Here is a 20,920-nt window from a genome sequence, read left to right as displayed (position 1 = left end):
TCCTCTAAAAACTCAAAAGTCAGTGCCCGGTTTTTAGAGGTTCCCATTTTGCTCTGGCTAAATAGGAATACATACAGGGATGGCAGATATCGGTCAGTTACAACTTACAACTTAACTAAGTTATACTTGTTCCAAGTTGCGGCTGAGAGCATTAGCACGTTGGCCCACCTTTAGGATGGTTGTAAAGACTGAAAACAAGTGGGCCCCCCCACTGTTTCACAGCCTAGCGTGTGCAGCTTGGACAAACTCCCCTTCCACACGTTCACCCAAGTCAGGTCAACTTAAAGGAACCAGGACGTGTTTCCTCCGGGTCAGTCAGATCCCAGCCAGCATCTCTCTTGAGGCAACCATTCTCATCTCGTAAAGCGATTAACCCAAGACCAGCTCTTTTTATTTGGTCATATAAAAATTGCTGTCGTCACTCAGTCCTGACTCCACTCTTCAAGTGTGCGCCCCAGTCTGCGTAGCCCAGAGGTTTACTTCCCAGTCACTGGCATTTGGGGGCGCAGCTGGAGCCACCTCGCCTAGACCGCCCAGTGTTCCACTGACAGTCTCTCTGCCAGAGGTAAAGGTGCATTCCCGGCCCGGTGGGAGGCCCTGCCTAGGACACACAAGCCAAGACCCTCGCAGGTTGCTGGTAAAACCCATGGTGGGACAACAGGAGGGTCTCAGAACCACCAAGGTGGATCAGGTCCGCCTCACGCACTTAGTCCAGCAGGAGTGGCGGGGTGTGGGGGTGGAGGATAGCGACAGGGCCTTTGAATGCGGGTAAAACCCCCTCCCGGATGGGTCCCTCCTGAATCGAGAGGTGAGGACCCGGTTGGCAGGTTCTCAGTGAGCAAGGACCACCCATCACCGCCTCCCCCTCCCCCTCCCCGCCCTGGTGTGACCACTTTTGATCCCGCCCCAGACAAAGGCAATATGTACTCCAGCAGAACGAATAAGGGGATCAGGTTGCTCTCTCGGCCTCCCCTCACTGCCCCCTCCTAGATTCTCCCCTTCCCCACGTGACTCTCTGGAATCTCTGCCAAAGCTCCGAGTCCCTGGGTCCATTTTCACACCGAGCAAAGGAGAGAGGAAGGAGGGGAGGGAGGCGGAGGGAGGCGGAGCGTGTGTCCTTTAAACGCTGGGATCCAGAGGGGGCCTTATTTTGTGCGTATGCGGGCTCTCTAGTCCGAGTGGCAGCATTGACTTCGGGATCCCTTCCAGCCTCCCTAGCTCTTTCCTCCGTGCATTTAAAATTATGGCGCCTCCCGCACTCCCGTAATCACACCTCAACCCTGCAGACCAGCCCCGGGTGTACAGCGCCGAGGTGGCAGTCCGCGTGGAGCAAGCCGCGCCCCCACAGCCCTCCTCACCCTGGAGAGGGGCGGAGGCGAGAAAGTAGCAGCAGCGCCCCCCGAGGCGCCGCCCCCGTTCTTTTCGAGGAAGCTTTCGAACCGGCTGCTGCAGGGAGCGCGGCCAGAGGCGGCGCCGTGCGGCTGCAGCGCCGCCGAGTCCGGGAGCTGCCCGCAGCGCGGCACAAAGTTTCCAGAGAGCGGCCACTGGGGGCTGAGGTCCGCGGAGCCGGGTGGCCCGGCCTAGGGGTGGGTGGGTCTTTCTGGGCTCCCGGCGACCCCCTCTGCCGACGCGGCGCCGACGTAGAGTGTCAAGCGAACTTTAAAAAGCTGCTCCGGACCAACCTGCGCCGGGATCTCCACGGCCGGGGACCCAGGAGCGGACGCGTCGGGTCTGAGAGAAATGCTGGGAGGTCCGATGAGCCTGTGACGGGAACTTTCCGGCGAGTCTACAGCGGAGAACTGCGCTCTGCCTCCTCTTTTATTCTCCAAGCTCAGCCCACGTTGGGGTGCTGCTCCGCGGGAGACCTGAGCGCGCTCTCCGTCCGGGCAGTGGGTGAATTGAATCCCCCGCGCGGCCCGGCGCCTCCGGGCTGCTGAAGAGTGTCACTCGGGGCCAGGGCAGCGCCGCATTTCCCGGGAGGTAGCCGCCCGCCAACCCCCGCTCTCGGTGCGCGCCAGCCCGGGCGCCAGAGCCGGTGTTTGGGGCGAGAGCTGGTTCTTGGATGCTGAAGGCTGGGCTCTTCCAGTGTGGGTGTCGAAGCGGCAATGGGTGCCTTCAAAGTGTGGCTCGGGGTGGCCCTAGCATTGGCGGAATTTGCGGCATTGCCTCATCATTCCGAAGGTGAGAGAGCGGTGCCTCCCCCCACCTTCCCCCCTTGTGTGTGTGTGTGGTGGGGGGGGGGGGAGAGGTCGTGCCGTTTAAAAAGTCAAGCGTGTTTATGGTATTGGGGGTCGGGTGGAAGTTTCTTTGGGGGTGGTGGGTGGGTGGGAGTGGAACTGGAGTGGGCTTTTTCTGAGAAGATTCCTACTCCTTGATTGTTTTGCATTCAGATCACAAGCCCGTCTCCCGCCTCCCTCTCTGCCCTTAGTGCATTTGGGTGGGTGGGTGGCCAATTGAGGTGGCATCTCCGAGACTGGATTCTCTTTTTTCCCACTTCCCCGCTGCCCCCAACGGAAAGCGACTGCATGAAGCGTAGGCGAGGAGCGAACAATTGCTCTTACCTGGGTAAAAATACCTCCGCTCCCACGAAACAAAAATCCGGCACCTTAAAGCCCTCGCCACTCTCCCTGCCCCCTCGCCCCAGGAAGTGTCCCTGTAAAGTCCAGTAAAGATTTTATAACTAGATAGAGCGCGTTCTGTACGTAGACAATTCAAATGCACTAAGAGAAATCTCCCTAGTACAGAGAGGCACGAGCCTACGAGCCTGCCTGCTTCCCTAGGGGGGAAAAAGTGATTAATAAGAGTTTAGCTTCATTCTCTTACTTCGCCCTCACTCCTGGTTTTCTTCCGGGGCTCCAACCTGTGTGTAGAACCCCGACCTGGGGAGAGAAAGGAGACGGTGGGAATTGTCGCCATGATAGCAAAGGCAGTCGGGGCTCAGGCAAATAAATGAATCCATAAGTAATTTAAGAGTTCGGGGGTCATGGGATGGCGGGCCCGGGGATGCGAGGCGCTGTGAGTTCCTACCTGCTCCGGGGAGACGGGAAAGTCGTCTAGATAGTGCTTGGAGAGGGGGAAGGGTGCCGGCGGACTGGGAGGAAGACGACTTAATCCACCGCCGCGGGCTCTTGGCTTCCCCTCCCGTCTCCATTCATTATTCATCCAGCTGCGGGAAGGAGAGTTCACCTGCTCCGCCGCAAATCAGACCCGCAGCAGCGGCGGCGGCGGGCGCCGGGCGGGGCGGGGCGCCTTCGCCTGCTGCCGGGTTGGGGCAGTTGAGGGTGCGGAGCCTGGGCTCAGGGCCGGGGGCGGCAGGAGGCCAGGCAGAGGACAAAGCCCTGCCTTGGATCGACCTCTGGCCATCAGAGCAGCTGCCTTTTCTTTGCTAGTTTCTCCGGAGAAAGTGGCGTGGCCTTGGGAGTCCACGCACAGTGATGGGGACTTTACCATGGGTATAGGTACCGCCTGTCCGCACCCTCCCGGGAAGCATGTCAATTACTTTACCCCGGAAAGGCATGTCTGGGGCCTGGGCAAGACTTCAAATAGGGCATACCCTGTAGAAATGTCTTCACTGTACGTGTGCATACTTAAAAAAAATAAAAATTCTAGGGCTTACTTGCAATAATAAATGAGGTGGGAGAGTTAACCCAGGCCACCCAAATCAGAATTTGAGACTTAGAGAAAAATTATGTTTTCACTTGGTGGTGGCAGTTTCTTATTTAGAATCATACCCTAGCAACGCGGAAAACGTGTTCTCTCTCCCTGATAGCTCACCAGGGGGCAGTTGGAATGACGCCGTTTTTTCAGAACCAAATCTCTTGAAATTACAAAAGCCATTATTATTAAGAGCCTGCAGGGTTCGCTCTTTGGAAGACTGGTTGGTACAATGGGCGAAGTTTAAGAATGTCCAAAGTCTTCTGATCCCGGAGGAGGAGGGCAGGGCGCCAGGGGCGCTATTCCTCTAAAGATTCTTTGGAAACTTTGCTTCTTACTGGTTCACCCCACCTTCAGGGCATTCTAGAATCAGTTCACAAATTGGACTGGTAGATGTCTGAGAGTTTCCATCTGAGTTGTAATGGTGCTTATCTAATGATGAATGAATGAAGGTGGACATTTTTTGAGCACGTTACTTGGCTTCCACTATGCCAAACACTTTGCATACATTATCTTATTTAATTAATTTAGTTAAGTGATATCAGACCCACAGCCAAAAAATCAGCTGTCATCTAATGAGACTTCTGATTTGCTTCTGTCAGGGTTTTCTTTTTCTCTTAAAAATAAGAGCACTGAAGTCAAGGATGGAAAACTTAAGGATCTTACAGATTTCTTCAAGTTTTTATTATTAGCCTTGGCAATGATTAAAAAAACATTTTTTTTTTTTAACATTTACTTACTTTTGAAAGAGAGAGAGAGAGAGAGGAGGAAAGACAAGGAGACACAGAATCCCAAGCAGGCTCCAGGCTCTGAGCTGTCAGCATGAACCCAGAGATCATGACCTGAGCCAAAGTTGGAAGCTTAACCAGCTGAGCCACCCAGGCACCCCAATGATTTTTAAAGATGGAAAAGAAGTATTCACATGTGTGCCTCTCATGGTGTGATGTATGGTTTGATACTTTTGCTGACCAGGCTATGGCAGAATTTATGTTTTCTTCTTAGTGCTCAGAGGGCATCTCATATATGCTTCTAGTACCCCATTGACTAATTCTACAATTACAGTTGATGAAGGTGAGGTTTGGGTCTTCACATCACTGTATGCTCACTGAGGGCCTAGGATGGTTCCTAATTAGTCTTACATCTCCACCTCAGCTCCTAGTACACACTAGGTGCTAAAAAAAATATTGGTCAGATGAATGAGTATTGTGTAATCACACTCTTTTGAATTAAGTTTAGACTGGCCTCTATGATAAGTGGCTGTATGACCTTGAGTGAACCACCTAAGTTCTTTGGGCTGTGGCTCTGTCATTTACCAAATGCAGAAGTCAGCTGGCTAGGTGATAGCTGTCAAATGCTTTTGCTAATCATCAAACATAGGAAAAAATATCAACATTTGCTGCCTTCTTTGTGGTCACTTGCAACTTTTTGGTTCTGAATTTTATTTTAGTTATTAAAAGAAAAATGAATTTTATAAGCAAATCATTGGCTGTGTTATTTTATGCTGTCTTATATTGCCAAGCTGACAAATCACTATGATTTGAGAACTTAATTAAATCAAGAAGTCACAGAAACTAGCGAACATGGCTGCTTAATGAATCAGACAAGCTTTGCCATGACATGTTTTGGAGAAGTACATTTTGAGTTGTGTTGACCTGTGCAAGTCCTGTGAAGTAATGCTAGATAGAACATGGTGGCTTGGAGATAGGAGAAGATTATTGAATTGGAGGTTGTCAGAATTGAGTTCTACTTGTCTGTGTCCCATTCTCCTCATGGGGCTTTAGCCAATCCCACAATCTTCCAGATTCTTCTTGTAAATGCCATTAATAGAATACATTGGAAAAGATAATTTAATAGACAGCATGTTTTATTTATGGATCAGCATATTTGGTTCCACTCTTGGCTAGAGAGTTCCTTTTGTGTAAGATTTAATGCTTAAAACTCAGTGTGAAGAAAGAGAAGATATTCACTGGGATAGATAGCCTGTCTCTTCATTCTTTCATTCCACAAATCTTTATTGAGAGCTTATGTGTGCAGTTACTTCTGATAGGGGGAATCATATTACCTGTCCTGAAGAAGTTTGTATACCCAGAAATTATTAATATTAGTAAAGCAGAAATAGGAGATAGGTGAACATCGGTGCTTGGTGGGTTTCCCACTATTGAATAATTGCACTTTTGCAACTATCTGCTAGTGAAAATAAAGAAGTGTATTGTCATAGGCTCATATTTCCATCGTACTACATTTCTCTTCTCCTCTAGGGATTGGATTCTGCATATACATTGTTTAGTGAAGCCACAGTCATCTGTATTCACTGTTATGAACTTGAGTGGCAATACCACTCAATTTTATTCAGACACAAGTAGTCATAAATACCCTCCACCACATGGCTCAGGAGAAGGGAGGAGAATACCACATGGCAGAGTTGGAGTTGTGTGCCAAATCTTACAATAGTTCAAAAACAGTTGGCCCATTTTCATTTTAACTACTCTATTAATTGATCTGAATCCTGGTTTACAATAATCAGGACATGAGCTGTCCTGTCGGTCCAGAAAACGATTCTATTTTAACTATTCCACAGTGTACAAGCCATATGCTGAATTACAACACAACATAAAGCTTGAACATTTAAATGCTAACTTGTGGCTGCTTGTTCCTAATGAGTCATATTTTTGTGATACCATACTTTTCAAATCTTTTCATATCTTATGGCCATATATACGACTCTGTCTTTGAACTAATCTGACATTTTGTGACTCTTGGATTTAACTTCTCTAGTTTATTCAGTTTACCAGGTACAGTTTCTGGAGTGAGTGGTTTCTGGATGAGAATCCTGGTACAACTTATATCTCATATTTTCTCTGAAAACTTTAGGTTTTATACATGTATCTCAAAAAGGAGCACATTATAATGTGCAAAAGGGCTTAAACGTAGATATTTACTTGTTTAAATGACTAGGAAGTAACATTTTGCCTGTGTGACCTACAAGACCGGAGTCAGCCACATGGAGGAATGTCTCAGGACCTGGGCTTCCTTCTTGGCACTGTATGTGATCACTTCACCCCACAAAACTCTATGTACTTCCTCATAAGGATTTGGAATTTAAATTACCCAGCATCTCAGTTGTATTCTATGCCCTAAAACCAATGAAGTTCTTGGTCAGAGAATTCCAGCTTCTGTGGTCTCTTATGTTTCTTGTTTTCTCTTGAAGGAGGCTATTTCTTCTACTAGATCCTCACCATCTGTCAGAATTCACCTTGATCTGGAGTTTCCTTTAAAGCTCCAGTAAAGCCATAAATCTAAATCTCAGACAGAGCTATACTGCTTCAGAAAAAAAAAAAGTGATAAGTGGAGAGAGTCCCTTTGTTTTCTGTGTTATATGAGTTGATCAGTTAGTGGAAAGGTCTCTGCTCTAGTGCAAAACCAGCAGCTGTATCCAGCACCTCCTGCCAGCAAACCTCCCAACTCTATCTGTTGGTGGGTGTGAGTAGCGTGCTAGTATGGGAGAAATATGCTTGCTTTGGAGGACTGCATCTGGCATTGGGTGGTGATAAATGTTTGATAGGACTGGGCATCACACTGGAATGCTTTATTTTCTCAAGAGAGTAGAAATGAGGTTTTGGAAGCTGCGTTAATGGAGACTCATTTGTACATCTGCCTTCTGGGTAGAGCTGTTCCGTTTTAGGAAAGTCCTCTGAGGGCAAAGCTTATTTCTTTTGGCATTGTACATCATGGAGCAACCCAAATTGAGTTATTTCCTTTTCCTAATGATGGAATTTATCAGCAGTTACACACCGTTTTGACTGGAGTCTCTAGCAGATGTTTGGCTTAGCCAAGTGTGTATGTGATGCCACACTCAATGCTGCTTTATTTTTTAATGTTACAGGGGGTTTGTAACATCTATCTGACCTTACAGAAATGGGTTTTGATATGGGTAGCTGGATATTTCTTCAGATACTTGATTCCTTTTGGAGCTTTGAAAAGATGATTGGCTTTTGGAAGGTAATGTTATGTAGGAGGGCAGTAAAATTATTTGATGGTCTTATTCTAAAGGTTAACTTTTGTTTATTCTAAAGGTTAAATTTTGTTAAATTGTACTGAAGGGATGATCTTTGTGTTAATAAAAATTTTTAAATGTTTTATTTTTGAGAGAGAGAGAGAGAGAGAGAGAGAGAGAGGCAGAGTGAGAGGGGGACAGAGGATCCAACGCAGGCTCTGCGCTGACAGCAGAGAGCCCAATGTGGGGCTTGAACTCACGGACCATGAGATCATGACCTGAGCTTAAGTCAGTCTTCTAACCAACTAAGCCACCCACTCACCCCTGATCTTTGTGTTTATTTTTTAAACATAGGAAGTAATTAAATATGTCAACTTAAGTAATTTAGAAATTGAGTTGTGTTGATATATATTTATTTGAGCTTTATAGGATTATTTTATGTATATACATGTATATGTGATTATTATATACATATATATCTCTCATGACATACCACAGACTAAAATACTAAGTCTCTTTCTTTCTTTCTTTCTTTCTTTCTTTCTTTCTTTCTTTCTTTCTTTCTTTTACTAAGTCTTTATTTATTAAAGAAAAATAAATGAGTTAAGAACTTTCTCCCAAGGTTTCCTCTCAAGTTATTCTTGTTTGAATGTCAAGGGCACAAAAGTCATTCCAATAAATTTGCCAGTAAAGATCTTTGATTCAGACCTCAAGTGTAAATAGCCGTTTCATTTCTTTAAAGATTGTTCTTAATTCCAGTATTAGTACATAAGGCAGACTGGTCCTTTCCCTGAGTAGTTAGTGTTTCTGAGATTTCATGAATGATCTGTTGGAGGCCAAGCACTGTAGTAAAATATGTCCTTCCCTCTTTGGACACCAAGTGCAGCCCATTGTCAAGCTGTGCTTCTGCCTTGGTGTGTGCATGTTATTCCAATCTGTTTTGTAGCTTCTTTTTCTGAGAGAGTACCTGTTAGCACACTACCCACATGTTTCTAGGTTAAAAAAACACCTGTTGTGCTGTTCAAAGATTGGTTGAAAATGTGTTTGTTTTTTAAAATTAGGATTCCAATTTTATACTGTTTTCAAATATAATACTTGGAAAGATTTATTTTGTGATAGGCTAGTTATTCAGAAAATATAGGCTGTCCCATTCACATTTAGCCTTCTTTTTCATTTAGAAGCAAATCATTTGTTGTTTTTTATTTGGTGCTTAATGAATGGAAAATAGAAAGATGTATCAGTTCATAAGCAGCCTATTAGAGAGAAAAATTGAGTGAAAAGAGGGTGAAAAGAGTATTGGAGTTCAAGAGCTCAATGGAAGAGTTCTTTCCAAATAACTACAATCTCCACCGCTCTCTTACAAATGTTATAATATCCCTATAGAGGAACCTACTGTATGAAAGGCAAGAAAGAGATAATCAGCCAGATACCTAAGTAGATGCCTACTGTGTGAAGAGTTAGGGAAGACAGAGAAGTAGAAGCCATCCCTGTCCCAAGAGGATCTAAACACTATAGCGTGGTAGATGCAACAGTTCTACATCCTTAGCATCCTTAGCGAGGGTACTATAAGGAAGCACACAAGAATGAGTTCACAAATGGATGATGCAGACAGTGAGTACTGTGAGCGCCAAAGGGAAATAAGCATAACAATCCTGTGGGCTGGAAAACCTCATGAAGGAAATGGGATCAAATTTAAGGAACCTGAATAGACTCAGTGCGTCTCCTACAGAAAACAAAAGTGTCGGGGCGCCCGAGTGTCTGACTTTGTCTCAGGTCATGATCTCACGGTCTGTGGGTTCAAGCCCCACATCAGGCTCTGTGGTGACAGTTCAGAGCCTGGAGCCTGCTTTGGATTCTGTGTCTCCCTCTCTCTGCTCCTCCCCTGCTTGTGCTCTATCTCTTTCTGTCTCTCAAAAATAAATGTTAAAAAAAATTAAAAAAAAAACACAAAAGTGAACAAAGGCATTGAGATATGGAAGTGTTATTGCCAGATCCTAAGTTGGCCACTTGGGTCAGACTGGAGAATTTGTGTTAGCAAAGAAGCCAGAGAAGGCAGAGAAGGCAGAGAAGGCAGAGAAGCCTGGATAAGTAAATTGAGACTAGATTATGGAGACTTTGCTTATTTATTACATAGGAAAAAATATACATTGTATATACATGGCATGCCATTGTAAACACATTTATTTTAAAATTCAAATAATAAGTTTTAATGATGCTTTCCCTCATGCGTGTCCAAGAAGTGTTGTTGTGTTGTATGGGTTTATTTCCCCAGGGGCAGAATGCTCAAGCTTTTAAGATTTTGGTAAAAGCACAATTTGCTAACCATGATGCATGTACATGCAGTTTTAGCCTAAGTCTGCTGGGGCAGTGCCTGTTGGTCTATTTTGCATTCCTTTTAATTCTTGTTTTGTTTTTCCCTACAGGTGCTTGTGTCTATCAGGGTTCCTTGTTGGCGGTAGGTCATTCTTCATATATTTGGTTTATTTCTTTTGAATGTAAAATGCTTGATTGAGGTTGCTGAGTGAGTGAGGTGACCCTATCGTTGTGAAATATGTTTATTTTCCTTCACAGTTTGAGGATTATCCCTCAGCTTGGCACAATCATGCTCAATTACTTAATACCTTTTCCAGAGTGAATTAGTTCCATTTGAATACTCAGGTATTGGGAAAGGAGTTCAAACACCCAACACAATTTGCATTCCATAGCTGTCCTTTGTGTTCTTTCAATCAGAAAGAAAATTAGATCCCATTCTCTTGTCAGATATGAACTAGGGCACAATTTGTTTATCTTCCCATTGCATTTGCTTCTTCCTTTGAATGCCCCTCCAAATAAAAAAAAAGTAAAATTATTAAATTGAGTACAATATGGAAGATTCCTGACTGTTGCTGTGAATTGTAACTTTAAGTTTTGGTAAATAGCAAGCAAATTAACATTTTATCTCTGAACTTTTGCCATGTATGGTAGAGTTGATTTTGAATTTAATGTCATGATGACTTGGGGGAAAAGCTGATGTAAGTCTCATGCATTTCTTTTCATTAATAATGTACTATGGTGCATAACAGTGTGTGAAAGCCTTATTGAAAAGACCGTCTACACTCCATCAACTCTAATAAATGGTGTGACAAGTCATTCTTCACCACTTTTTTTATTTTGGTTTAATAAATGCTATAATAAAAGCAGAACTGAAATGGTTGGAGAGGGTTTGCTCATTTACATCACAACCTGCTACTGACATGTGTGATAATTGATAAATCATCTTGGATTATCCTTGCGGTGTTGAGATAGATGAGGAATATCTGAAATATCCAACAGTCTAGATAATTGTAGATGTTCACAGTAATATTCTTGGTTCTAAACTTTATATAATATAGTTATTACTCTGGAGATTTATGTTTCTCCCCTTGTATTTTTCTATTAAAGAATCAGGAGAAAGCCATTTTCCCTCTCTTTCTCATCCCTTCCCAGCCTACTTTTCCTTGTGTTTCTTCTTTAATACATTTTGAGAATCATTTTAAAATCAAAGTGCTATGACGTACATCACTGGTTTTGGGGAATTGAGTAGATATTATAGACAAGTCGGTTTTCCACGTTAATACCCAGAAAATTGTTTTGTTGTATGCACTGCTTTATAATTTAAAAACTGTATTTTCATAACTATTGATCTATCCAGTACAATAGATACTGAAATAAGCAGGCCATGTATTATTTTATATTCTCCTCCTCTTTAATGAAGAACCAAGGATGAGAAAGAGATTAAGAGATTTGCTAAAAGTAAATTGACCATTAAGGGATTCACTAGAACAAGACAACATGTCTTCTTGCTGTTGTTCCCCTGTATCCAAAGAATAGTGGCTAGCCTATCTTCTATATTTGTTGTTGCTCTGTGTTAGTGTGCATTCAAATATGAAAGCATCATGTACTTGGAGAGGGCAGTGCCATTCAAGTTAAAGGAGAGACTGTCTAGTTAATTTGCACTTAATGGGTGATCTTGCTCTTCTCCGTTCCATGTCCTGGCTCCTTCCAGGGTTTATGGCTGCTTAGGGCTACTATGCTGCACTGTAGTGCACCAGCACACTCCTGATCCCCGCCAGTTGGCTTCTTTACTTACCAAAATTCTACTACATGTGTTCCTAAACCTCCTCAAGCCTGATGTCCTTATTATTGTAATTATGTGACTCAGCTAGAAAGACAGTATACTTACTACAATACTAAAGGTCATTATTATTTCTGAAAAAATTTAATGCTTATTTATTTTTGAGAGGGGAGAGTAAGGGCAGAGAGAGAGGAAGACAGAACCTGACACAGGCTCCAGGATCTGAGCTATCAGCACAGAGCTCGAGTTGGGGCTCGAACTCAAAAACCATGAGATCATGACCTGAGCTGAAGTCACATGCTTAACTGACTGAGCCACCCAGGCACCCCAATAATAAAGATTATTATTAAACAAATATTTATTGAGTGACAGCTGTGAACCTGCTATTCTAGGAGCTGGGAATACATCAGTGAACAAACAGACAAAATTCTTGCCCTCAGGAAGCTTGAATTCTAATGAGTAAAATATATAGAATGTCAGATAAGTGCTATGGAGAAAAACAAGAGGGGAGTGGGGAGATAGAAAACACTGATGAGGGTGGCTACTGGAAACAGGGTGACAGGGATGGCTTCACTGAGAAGGTGCCATTTGAACAAAGACCTGAAAGCGGCCATTGTAAGAGCTAGTCTCCCTGAAGAATTCCAGAGAAGGGTAATAGCAAGGGTACAATCTGAAGCAGAAGCTGGCTTAGCCATTTGAAGAAGTGCATGGAGGTCAGAATGGCTGGACTGCATGACCATGGGCAGGATGGCAGGAGACAAGGTCAGAGAGGTGGGCAGGGGCCTTGTATGGACTTTAGCTTGTCTTCTTGGTAAGGTGTATTGGCGGAGCTATAGCAGAGGAATGACAAAATCTGACTTATAGTTTAATTAAGCTGCTGAATGTGAATGTGAAAAGAAATAACGTTCTTGTTTCTAGGGAAACTATGGTGAATACTTTAAAAAGACTCCATAGAGGTGAGTCACTAAAAATTTGCTGTCAAATTAAGTGTAAGAGAAACAACTATAAAAGATTGGGGAAAAACACAAAAATCCAGAGAGATTCTACATTTGGATTTATTTGCTACCATTTTAAGTTCTATTTCCATTTTAAGGAACTTTAAACTGGAAATGGCGGATGATACATTATGGATGTAGTTAATTGTGTGCATGATTCATTGCTACTCTCTCTCCACCTGATGTGGTCTCGGAGAATGGCATTGCTCCCACATCAATGAAATTGAATGAATGTACATTTTTGTATTTTGAATTAAAATAAAGAGTTTAAGAGCATTTACATACTATTCTAGGATCTTCTGATTAAACAACTCTCTGGGTGACGGTGTCTTTAGTAAGAGGCATCACAGTTGGGAGCTGCCTCTGGGGATGGTGGTGTAATGTCCCTGTTCTAAACCCTGTAAATTCTACCCACACACAGTTTAGAGCTAGGAGTGACTTCAGAGATCGTGTATTCTGAACTCTCCATTTTATAGGTGAGAAAACTGGGGCAAAGGATGTGAAGTTCCTGAACTTAATCCATTTCTCAAGAGAGTAACCAGAAGTGGAGAGTGGGTCTGGTTGAAAGCAACAAAGCATCAGCTTCACCCAGAAGAATTCCAGAAAACGTACCAAGCAAATGAGAACGTGGGTCTAGTACTGGTTGCTAGTTGCTAACTCTTAGCCTGTCTTGGGAGGATTTCTCCCACTGATACCTCTCTAATCTCATCCCCTGTTGCCTGGGAAGCTCTCAGAGATAGTGGAGCATTCATGATGCTTGTCTCCCGACAGACCTCATTCTGATTCTTCCTCCTCCACTACAAACCAGCTTGGTGACCTAGAGGAAATGACAAGATCTTCCTGAATCTCTATCACCTCCTGTGTGAAATGGGGATAGATAAGGCCTCTCCTGAGGGAGTTTTGTAGAGTAAAGAAGACAATGTGGGGAGGGCACTCAGATGAAGTGAATTGTATTTTCTTTTCCGCCATAACAAAACTCCTCTTTACCAACCAAGAAGAATAACAAGAGGAAGGGGCAGTTGTTAAGCACCTACTATGTATTTCATACTGTCAACAATCCCAGGAAATAGGTGTTGTCTTTACTTTACAGATAAAGAAACTGAGGTTCAGAAGGTCTCAGTCGTTTGTCCAAAAATTATATAGCTAGTCAGTACCAGAAGGAGAGAGCAATCAAACCCGGTTCTGACTCGAGAGCCATTTCACTGAGCAGCCTGCTTTTCTCTGCCAAGCCAGTCTGCCTGTTGTCTCTGCACACAACTAGCTTATTTCACCTTCAGTTCTATACGCCCACCCCCTTGCTGCTGCACCTGCCATGCATTTGTCTCTGCCAGTCACTCTCCTGACCTCCTGCAAAAGCCAGTTGTCCCTGGCTAACCCCTTCCCATCTAACTGAGGCTCTCCTGAACTAACTAGATCCACCACATGATGCGAGCAATGTTTGGAGGGGGTCATTCCAATTTAAAAAATATATATGCTATACTTTACACACACACACTCCCAACAATGTGTTCTGTTTGTCAGTTTTGCTAGCTGTATGGACTTGTGACAATCTGGGGTAATTTGGTTCTAAGCTGCATGTACTGCCTTCAGTTGTGCCTCTTCTCCTTTCTTTAACACTGTCTTCCTTACTTTTCTCTTCTTTCCATTCCTCAGGTCAAAAATTAACATTAAGGGAGTCAAAATACCCAGGAAGGTCCTATACTTTGAGAAGCACTGAGTCATCTATTTTGGGGTGTGTTTCATGTCCCACAACACCCCTGCCCCTGGGCTCTCAGGACTTTCTGTAACATCAGAAAGAGAGAAAGGGAGAGCATGACCTTTTTAAATCAGGAATCTATCAGGAGGAGACTACCTAGTTCCTATGTTTAACTGTAATTGGGGCATTGACTGTGAGGAGAAAGATAAATTTTTTATTTCAGTGTTTTCACTTATCTTCTGTTGTTTTTAAACTATATTGAGCAAAAAGAAGTTAACTTTCTTTTGGTATCACCACAAGTAAACAATTCTCTTTATTAGATTTTCCCTAGGGGTGGGTAGTTGGACTCTTAACCTCAATTTTTACATCTGTAAAATGGAAATAAACTATTTACTTCACAGGATTGTTGCAAAAGTTAAAGGAGATCAACATGAAGCACCCAGTTCTGTGCTTGTGACCTAGACCTACAACACTTAGTGAAGGTCAGCTGCTGCTATTGTTGCTGTAAGCGTTTGTGATTGGGAGAGTTGCACAAAACTATTCTTCTCTAGGTCAAAAGTGTTAAAAGTGTTGAAATTTTCCTACTTGGGATACTTTTGCTCACAAATGCTGACAAAGTAGATTATGAGACACTAAATTTTAACACATTTGAAAGAAAGAAAAAAAATTCAGGGACAATTAAAAATGTGGAGGGTTTACTTCACTACTGTATAGTATGACATAGTGGAAAGATCCAGGCTTTGGAGTTTGAATCCTAGTACTGCTATATACCTGCTGTGTGACCTCAGGTCCCATGTTTTATACAGCTGAGTCTCAGTTTCATCTTCTATATAATGAGGACTGTATTCCTCATAGAGATGATGTGAGGATTAACTGAGAACATGCTTGTGAAAGAACCCAGAACTGTGCTTGGCAAGAAACTGGCCGCTTACATCATCTAGGTGACAAAAAATGTCGGAGTGGAAATGACGGAGTGGTAGAGGCCAGGGTGTCTTGGTTTGGGTCCTGGCTCTGTAATCACTAGCTATGAAGCACTGAGTAAGTCACTTGAATGAAATAAGCTCTAAGTTTCTAAATTTATAACATGAGAGCATTAGATCCTCTCCAAGATTCCTTAGCTCAGTGCTATCCAATAGAGCTCTCTGTGCTGGTGGAAATGATCCATAGCTACAGGGTCTCGTATGGTAGGCATGAACCACATGTAGTTATGGAGTACTCGAGATGTGGCTGGTGACACTAGGGGACTGAATTTAAAATTTTTATTAATGCTAATTAATTAAAAAATTAAAATATAAATAGCCTCACAGAGCTCATGGTCACTGTAGTCTACCATGCAGCTGTAGAGCTTTAAAATTCTTAACATACAGCACTTAAGCTTGAATTATAGTCTCATGCGTGGTTCTCACCCCAGGTGAAGCCTCGGTGTACTCTTGTTAGCAGTTGTGAAGAAGGTCACAAGAAATCTGTTGTAGTGCCTGAATTTGCTCTTTGTTTATGTAGTTTAAACAGTTTGAAGGTCATCTTCGTTACAACACTACTCTCCCCATTTTGCTTCGTATGTTTTCCTGAATGAAAGGGAGGGGGGTAGTTATAGCTGGGTCTTTGCCTGCAATCAGTTTACATATCCCATTAAAATTTTTTTTTCAGCTTTGTTGAAGAGTAATTGACAAATAAAAATTGTATGTATTTCAGATGTACTTCTTGATGATATATGTATATATTGTGAAAAAATCACCACAAGCTAATTAACTTATCCATCACCTCACTTAGTTACCATTTTCTTTCTTTTTTTGGTGTGAGAACATTTAATATCTACCCTCCTAGCATGAACACTAGGTATTATATATGTGATGAATCACTAAATTCTACTCCTAAAATTAGTATTACACTATATATAAACTAACTGGAATTTAAATAAAAACTTGAAACAAGCAAAAATATACCCTCCTAGCAAATTTCAAGTGTACAATACAGTATTAACTATAGTCACATTGTTGTGTATTAGATCTCCAGAATTTATTCATCTTCTTAACTTGCATAATTGCCCCAGGCCTTGGGAACCACCATTTTTCTGTCCACTCTAAGAGTATGACTATTTTAGATTCTGTATACAAATGAGATTGTGCAGTATTTGACTTTCTGCATGTGACTTATTTCACTCAGCATAATGTTCTCCAGGTCCACCCAGGGTGTTGCAAATGGCAGGATTTCCTACATTTTTAAGGCTAAATAACATTTCATTGGGTATATACAGCACTTTTTCTTTAGCCATTAATCAGTTGATGGATTTTAGGTTGTTTCTATATCTTGGCTATTGTGAATAGTGCTGAAATGAACATGGGACTCTTCAAGATCCTGGTTTTGTGAAATCAGGATTTCACGAAACCACGATGAAATACCACTTCACACCTGTCAGAATGGGTAAAATTAACAGCACAGGAAAACAATAGATGTTGGCGAGGATGTGGAGAAAAGGGAACACTTTTGCACTGTTGGTGGGAATGCAAACTGGTGCAGCCATTCTGGAAAACAGTATGGAGATGCCTCAAAAAGTTAAAAATAGAACTATCCTGGGCCACCTGGGTGGCTCAGTCAGTTGCATGTCTGACTTTGGCTCAGGTTATGACCTCACAGTCCATGAGTTCGAGCCCTGCATCGGGCTCTGTACTGACAACTGAGCCTGGAGCCTGCTTCATACTCTGTGTCTCCCTCTCTCTCTGCCGCCCCCTCTCCCCCTCCCCCCGCCCCGCTCGCACTTTGTCTCTCTCTCTCTGTCAAAAATAAAAATAAACATAAATAAAAAAATTAAAAAAAATAGAAGTATCCTATGACCCAACAATTGCACTACTAGGTATTTACCCAAAAAATACAAAAATGCTGATTTGAAGGGGCACATGCACCTGAATGTATATTATAGGAGCATTATCAATAATAGGCAAATTATGGATATTATATATAATGGAATTTTAACTATAACATATATTTATAAATGTATAAATTATACATAAAATGGAATATTACACAGCCATAAAGAGAGTGAAATCTTGTCATTTGCAACAATGTGGATGGCGCTAAAGAGTATTATGCTAAGCGACATAAGTCAGTCAGAGAAAGACAAATACCATATGATTACACTCTTACGTGGAATTTAAGAAACAAAATGGATGAACATAGAGGAAGGGGAAAGAAAAGAGAGGGAAGCAAACCATAAGAGACTCTTATCTGTAGAGAACAAACTGAAGGTTGCTAGAGGGGAGGTAGGTGGGGGATGTGTTAAATGGGTAATGGATATAAAGGAGGGCACTTGGGTTGAGCACTGGGTTACCACCCAGTAATCATCATGTAAGTGATGAATCACTAAACTCTACTCTTGAAACCAATACTACACTATATGTTAACTAACTAGAATTTAAATAAAAATTTAGAAAAAACCAAATCAAACAAACAAAAAAAATCCTGATTTCATTTCCTTGGATATATACCCAGAAGTTGGATGGCTGGATCATAAGTTAGTTCTATTTTTAATTTTTTTGAAGGAAGCTCCATATTGTTACATTCTCACCAGCAGTGTGCAAGGGTTCCCTTTTTTCCTCATCCTTGTCAACCCTTGTCTTCTGTCTTTTTGATAATAGCTATCTTAAAAGGTATGAGATAATATCTCATTGAGGTTTCTGATTTGTATCTTTTAAGATTTTTACAAAATATTTTTGGTGTTTTGTCGAAGTCTCATATACTTGGAGTGTTGTCCACTGTGTATACTATGGCAGAGGAACATTGAGAACTTCTGGTCTAATCTGTAGGCCTTGTTTATTAGGGCTAAGAAGGAAGACAATTTGAGCTCTTTGGTGCTAGTCTCCTTTTTAAAAAATCAGTGTGCTATAGCATTACTTTCTTTTATTTGAAACTCTAACACAAGAGAGACCCCTAGAAATGAAAAGTCTCAAATTTGCATTTGTGCTGGTATTTATCAACATGCTCAAGAGATTTTATGGGGAAGAGAAATAAAGAAAATTTGGAAGCATCCCCTATTAAATGCCCAAAGTCCCCCTAAACTTTTAGTGAATCTTGGCCAGGGCTACTATTAAACATTCTGAACTTTGTAGCAGTCAGGGGGAATACTTGGCATCCTGTGGATACACTCAGAGGGGAAGCAATAAAAGCAGCCATTCCTTAATTTCCCTTAAGAGTACTATTGGGCATCGTAGGCTATTGTTGTTTTTTGTTATAGCTTAACAAGAATTCAACATTTTTAAATGCCTCGGGTCCGTCTTCATTTATTTTTAAATACTGAGTAATATGCTCTTAAGTGGGAATGCTAGTCTTATTAAAATGTACTTATTCTGGGATAAAAACTTAATTTTCTATTGCAGAAAACCAGTAGCACATCATCACTGTGCTAGGTGCCACAATAAATTTCCTTTAACTAGAGGTATTCAAGTCAAGACTGGACAGTCACTATCAGAAAGAGAGTGTTGGCTACATCTTGATGACTGCCAATTTGGGGTCTTAGTTGTATGGACTGAAGGTGTGAGCTGTGTATTTCTGCTTCAGGAAGCCCTTCGAGAAGTGAAAGAACTTCCTGGCTCCAGTGTCCAGTGAAGAGTCTCTCCCTGTGTTTTTCTTTAAAGGGAGGGATTTTGTACCCACAGTGCCAGGTGGTACATTGGGCTCTAGGTGCCTTGGATGACTCTTCTGCCTTTCTGGGTTTTTATCAACCGTCCTTTGTAATCACATGTGCCAGTTTCCTATTTGGGAACTTATATCTTCTTAAAATATTGTGTGAGAGGAATAATATAGGAGATTTTGTACTTTTATTGATGAATAACCCATATGCATTTTCAGTCTTATTCATATTCTTGTGGTAGGAACAGATGTTTTAAGTTAACGAACACATTTCTTATGCTTTGTTTTGAATTTAGAAGATGCAGCTGTATTCATTTGTTCAAACTATGCTATCTGTGATCATGTATCTCAGTTTTCTGGTCAGAGCATACACTCTCCCTACCTTTTTTTTTTTTTTTTTTAAGTTTGTATCATTTTTGCTCCAAATTGACTTGTAACCTGATATTCATTTTGTTTTCTCTTCTCCATTTGTCTGTTTATAACTACAAAATATATACATATACATGTTTACTTTATACACAATACAATCATATATACAGATGTACATATCCCCTGGGGAAGATTTGTCACTCATTTATGACACCTTATGGTATATTCTTGTCATAGTTTACTTACTTTTTAAAGCCCTCTGCTTACTAAGGGAAAAGAATATATGTAAATATCAAATGACAATTATGAGTTAAGCCAGCTTATGTTTTTTGGTATTTGAATGGCAAATGTCTAAAGAAAAGTTGGCTCTAAAAATTTCATATGGGTGGCATTTGCTTCTGTGAAAGGAAGGGACACTTAAATATAAAAATGGCACAAGATAATTTCGTAGAAAATCTGAGCAGTTTTATGTAAAATAAGTGCATTGCTTCTGGTATGCTACTAAATTCTTTTTTAGCAATGATTTCTTAGGCTCCTAGAGTTTATAAACTAAATGAAGGGAAGAAGGAAAGGGAAAAGCTTTCACAGTAAAAATGTTTATTGTTATACCCAGGAGGCCCTTGAGTTTGGGCCATGACCTGTGAGTTCTTTCCTGACAGCTCCCAAGATTGGTTATTTATTAAATTTATGTCATTCCTTTCTTCCAAAGGGAAATTGAATGGTGGGGAAGGGGGAGGGAGAGGAGAGTGTCTACTCTGGAGAGTAGATTTTGTAGTTCCTTAAACCTTACATTCCTGAAATGGTTTTGCAATAGTAAGCAAGAGAAAATTATTAACAGAAATAGATACTTATTCTTTGGTGCTCTTATTTTTCTGAGTTCTCCTGTAATCTAGAGGGAACTTGGTCTAAGGGGGAGAGAACAGAAATTAGTGGTGAGGAAAAAGTTCTCTCTCTCGTATTTGCTGTTGGTATTTATAATAGTGATCCAGCTGGGTTCCAGATATTTATTTATCAACTTCCATGTGCTAGAAGATATGAGTTATGTCTCTTGGTCATGTAGTACCAGACCTTAGGTTGCCTACTTTCTCCTTTTCTCTATTGGCAAAATCCTAGTTTTTTCCCAGTCCCCACTCCTTCCCCACAAGACTTGTGTAAATCCTAGTTGTAAGTAAATCAGGAAGTATAATATTCCCCTGCCAGGATTGGTTTAGGAGTGAGTTTATGACTTACTTGTGGCCAAAAAGATATGCATGGAAGTCTGCTAAGTTTTTGGGGCTTGAAAGAACCCCATAGATAGCATCTCTCTCTCTCTCTCTCTCTCTCTGCAAGTTCTGAATGAATTGAGAAGTAAAGAAAGAATAAATATAGATGTAAAAAAAAGTCACCTTTTTATTTTTAATCAGTGAGGCTAAGGTGGCTGATATAACTTTGATTTTCTTAGTCAAATGGGCTCACTGATTCTGAACCCCCACATTCCAGCAGACTTATGTATTCAC

The 20,920-nt window shown here is 41.7% G+C and overlaps 1 protein-coding gene across 1 annotated transcript in view; it reads left to right on the top strand.

The window, feature by feature from the left end:
* The first annotated feature begins 1,562 nt into the window (after nt 1-1,562).
* Nucleotides 1,563-20,920, top strand: part of FRAS1 (Fraser extracellular matrix complex subunit 1) — a 422,079-nt gene continuing 402,721 nt past the window's right edge. Inside the window, exons 1-2 of the mRNA XM_042984325.1 lie at nt 1,563-2,181; nt 10,072-10,103. Of these exons, the coding sequence (XP_042840259.1) occupies nt 2,106-2,181; nt 10,072-10,103 (108 nt within the window). The 5' untranslated portion in view covers nt 1,563-2,105. The remainder of the gene's footprint in view (nt 2,182-10,071; nt 10,104-20,920) is intronic.

Source organism: Panthera tigris, chromosome B1 (assembly GCF_018350195.1).
Source record: "Panthera tigris isolate Pti1 chromosome B1, P.tigris_Pti1_mat1.1, whole genome shotgun sequence".
NCBI classification, from domain to species: domain Eukaryota; kingdom Metazoa; phylum Chordata; class Mammalia; order Carnivora; family Felidae; genus Panthera; species Panthera tigris.
Note: the sequence above shows the minus strand (reverse complement) of the source record. Positions and strands in the feature narration are given on the sequence as shown.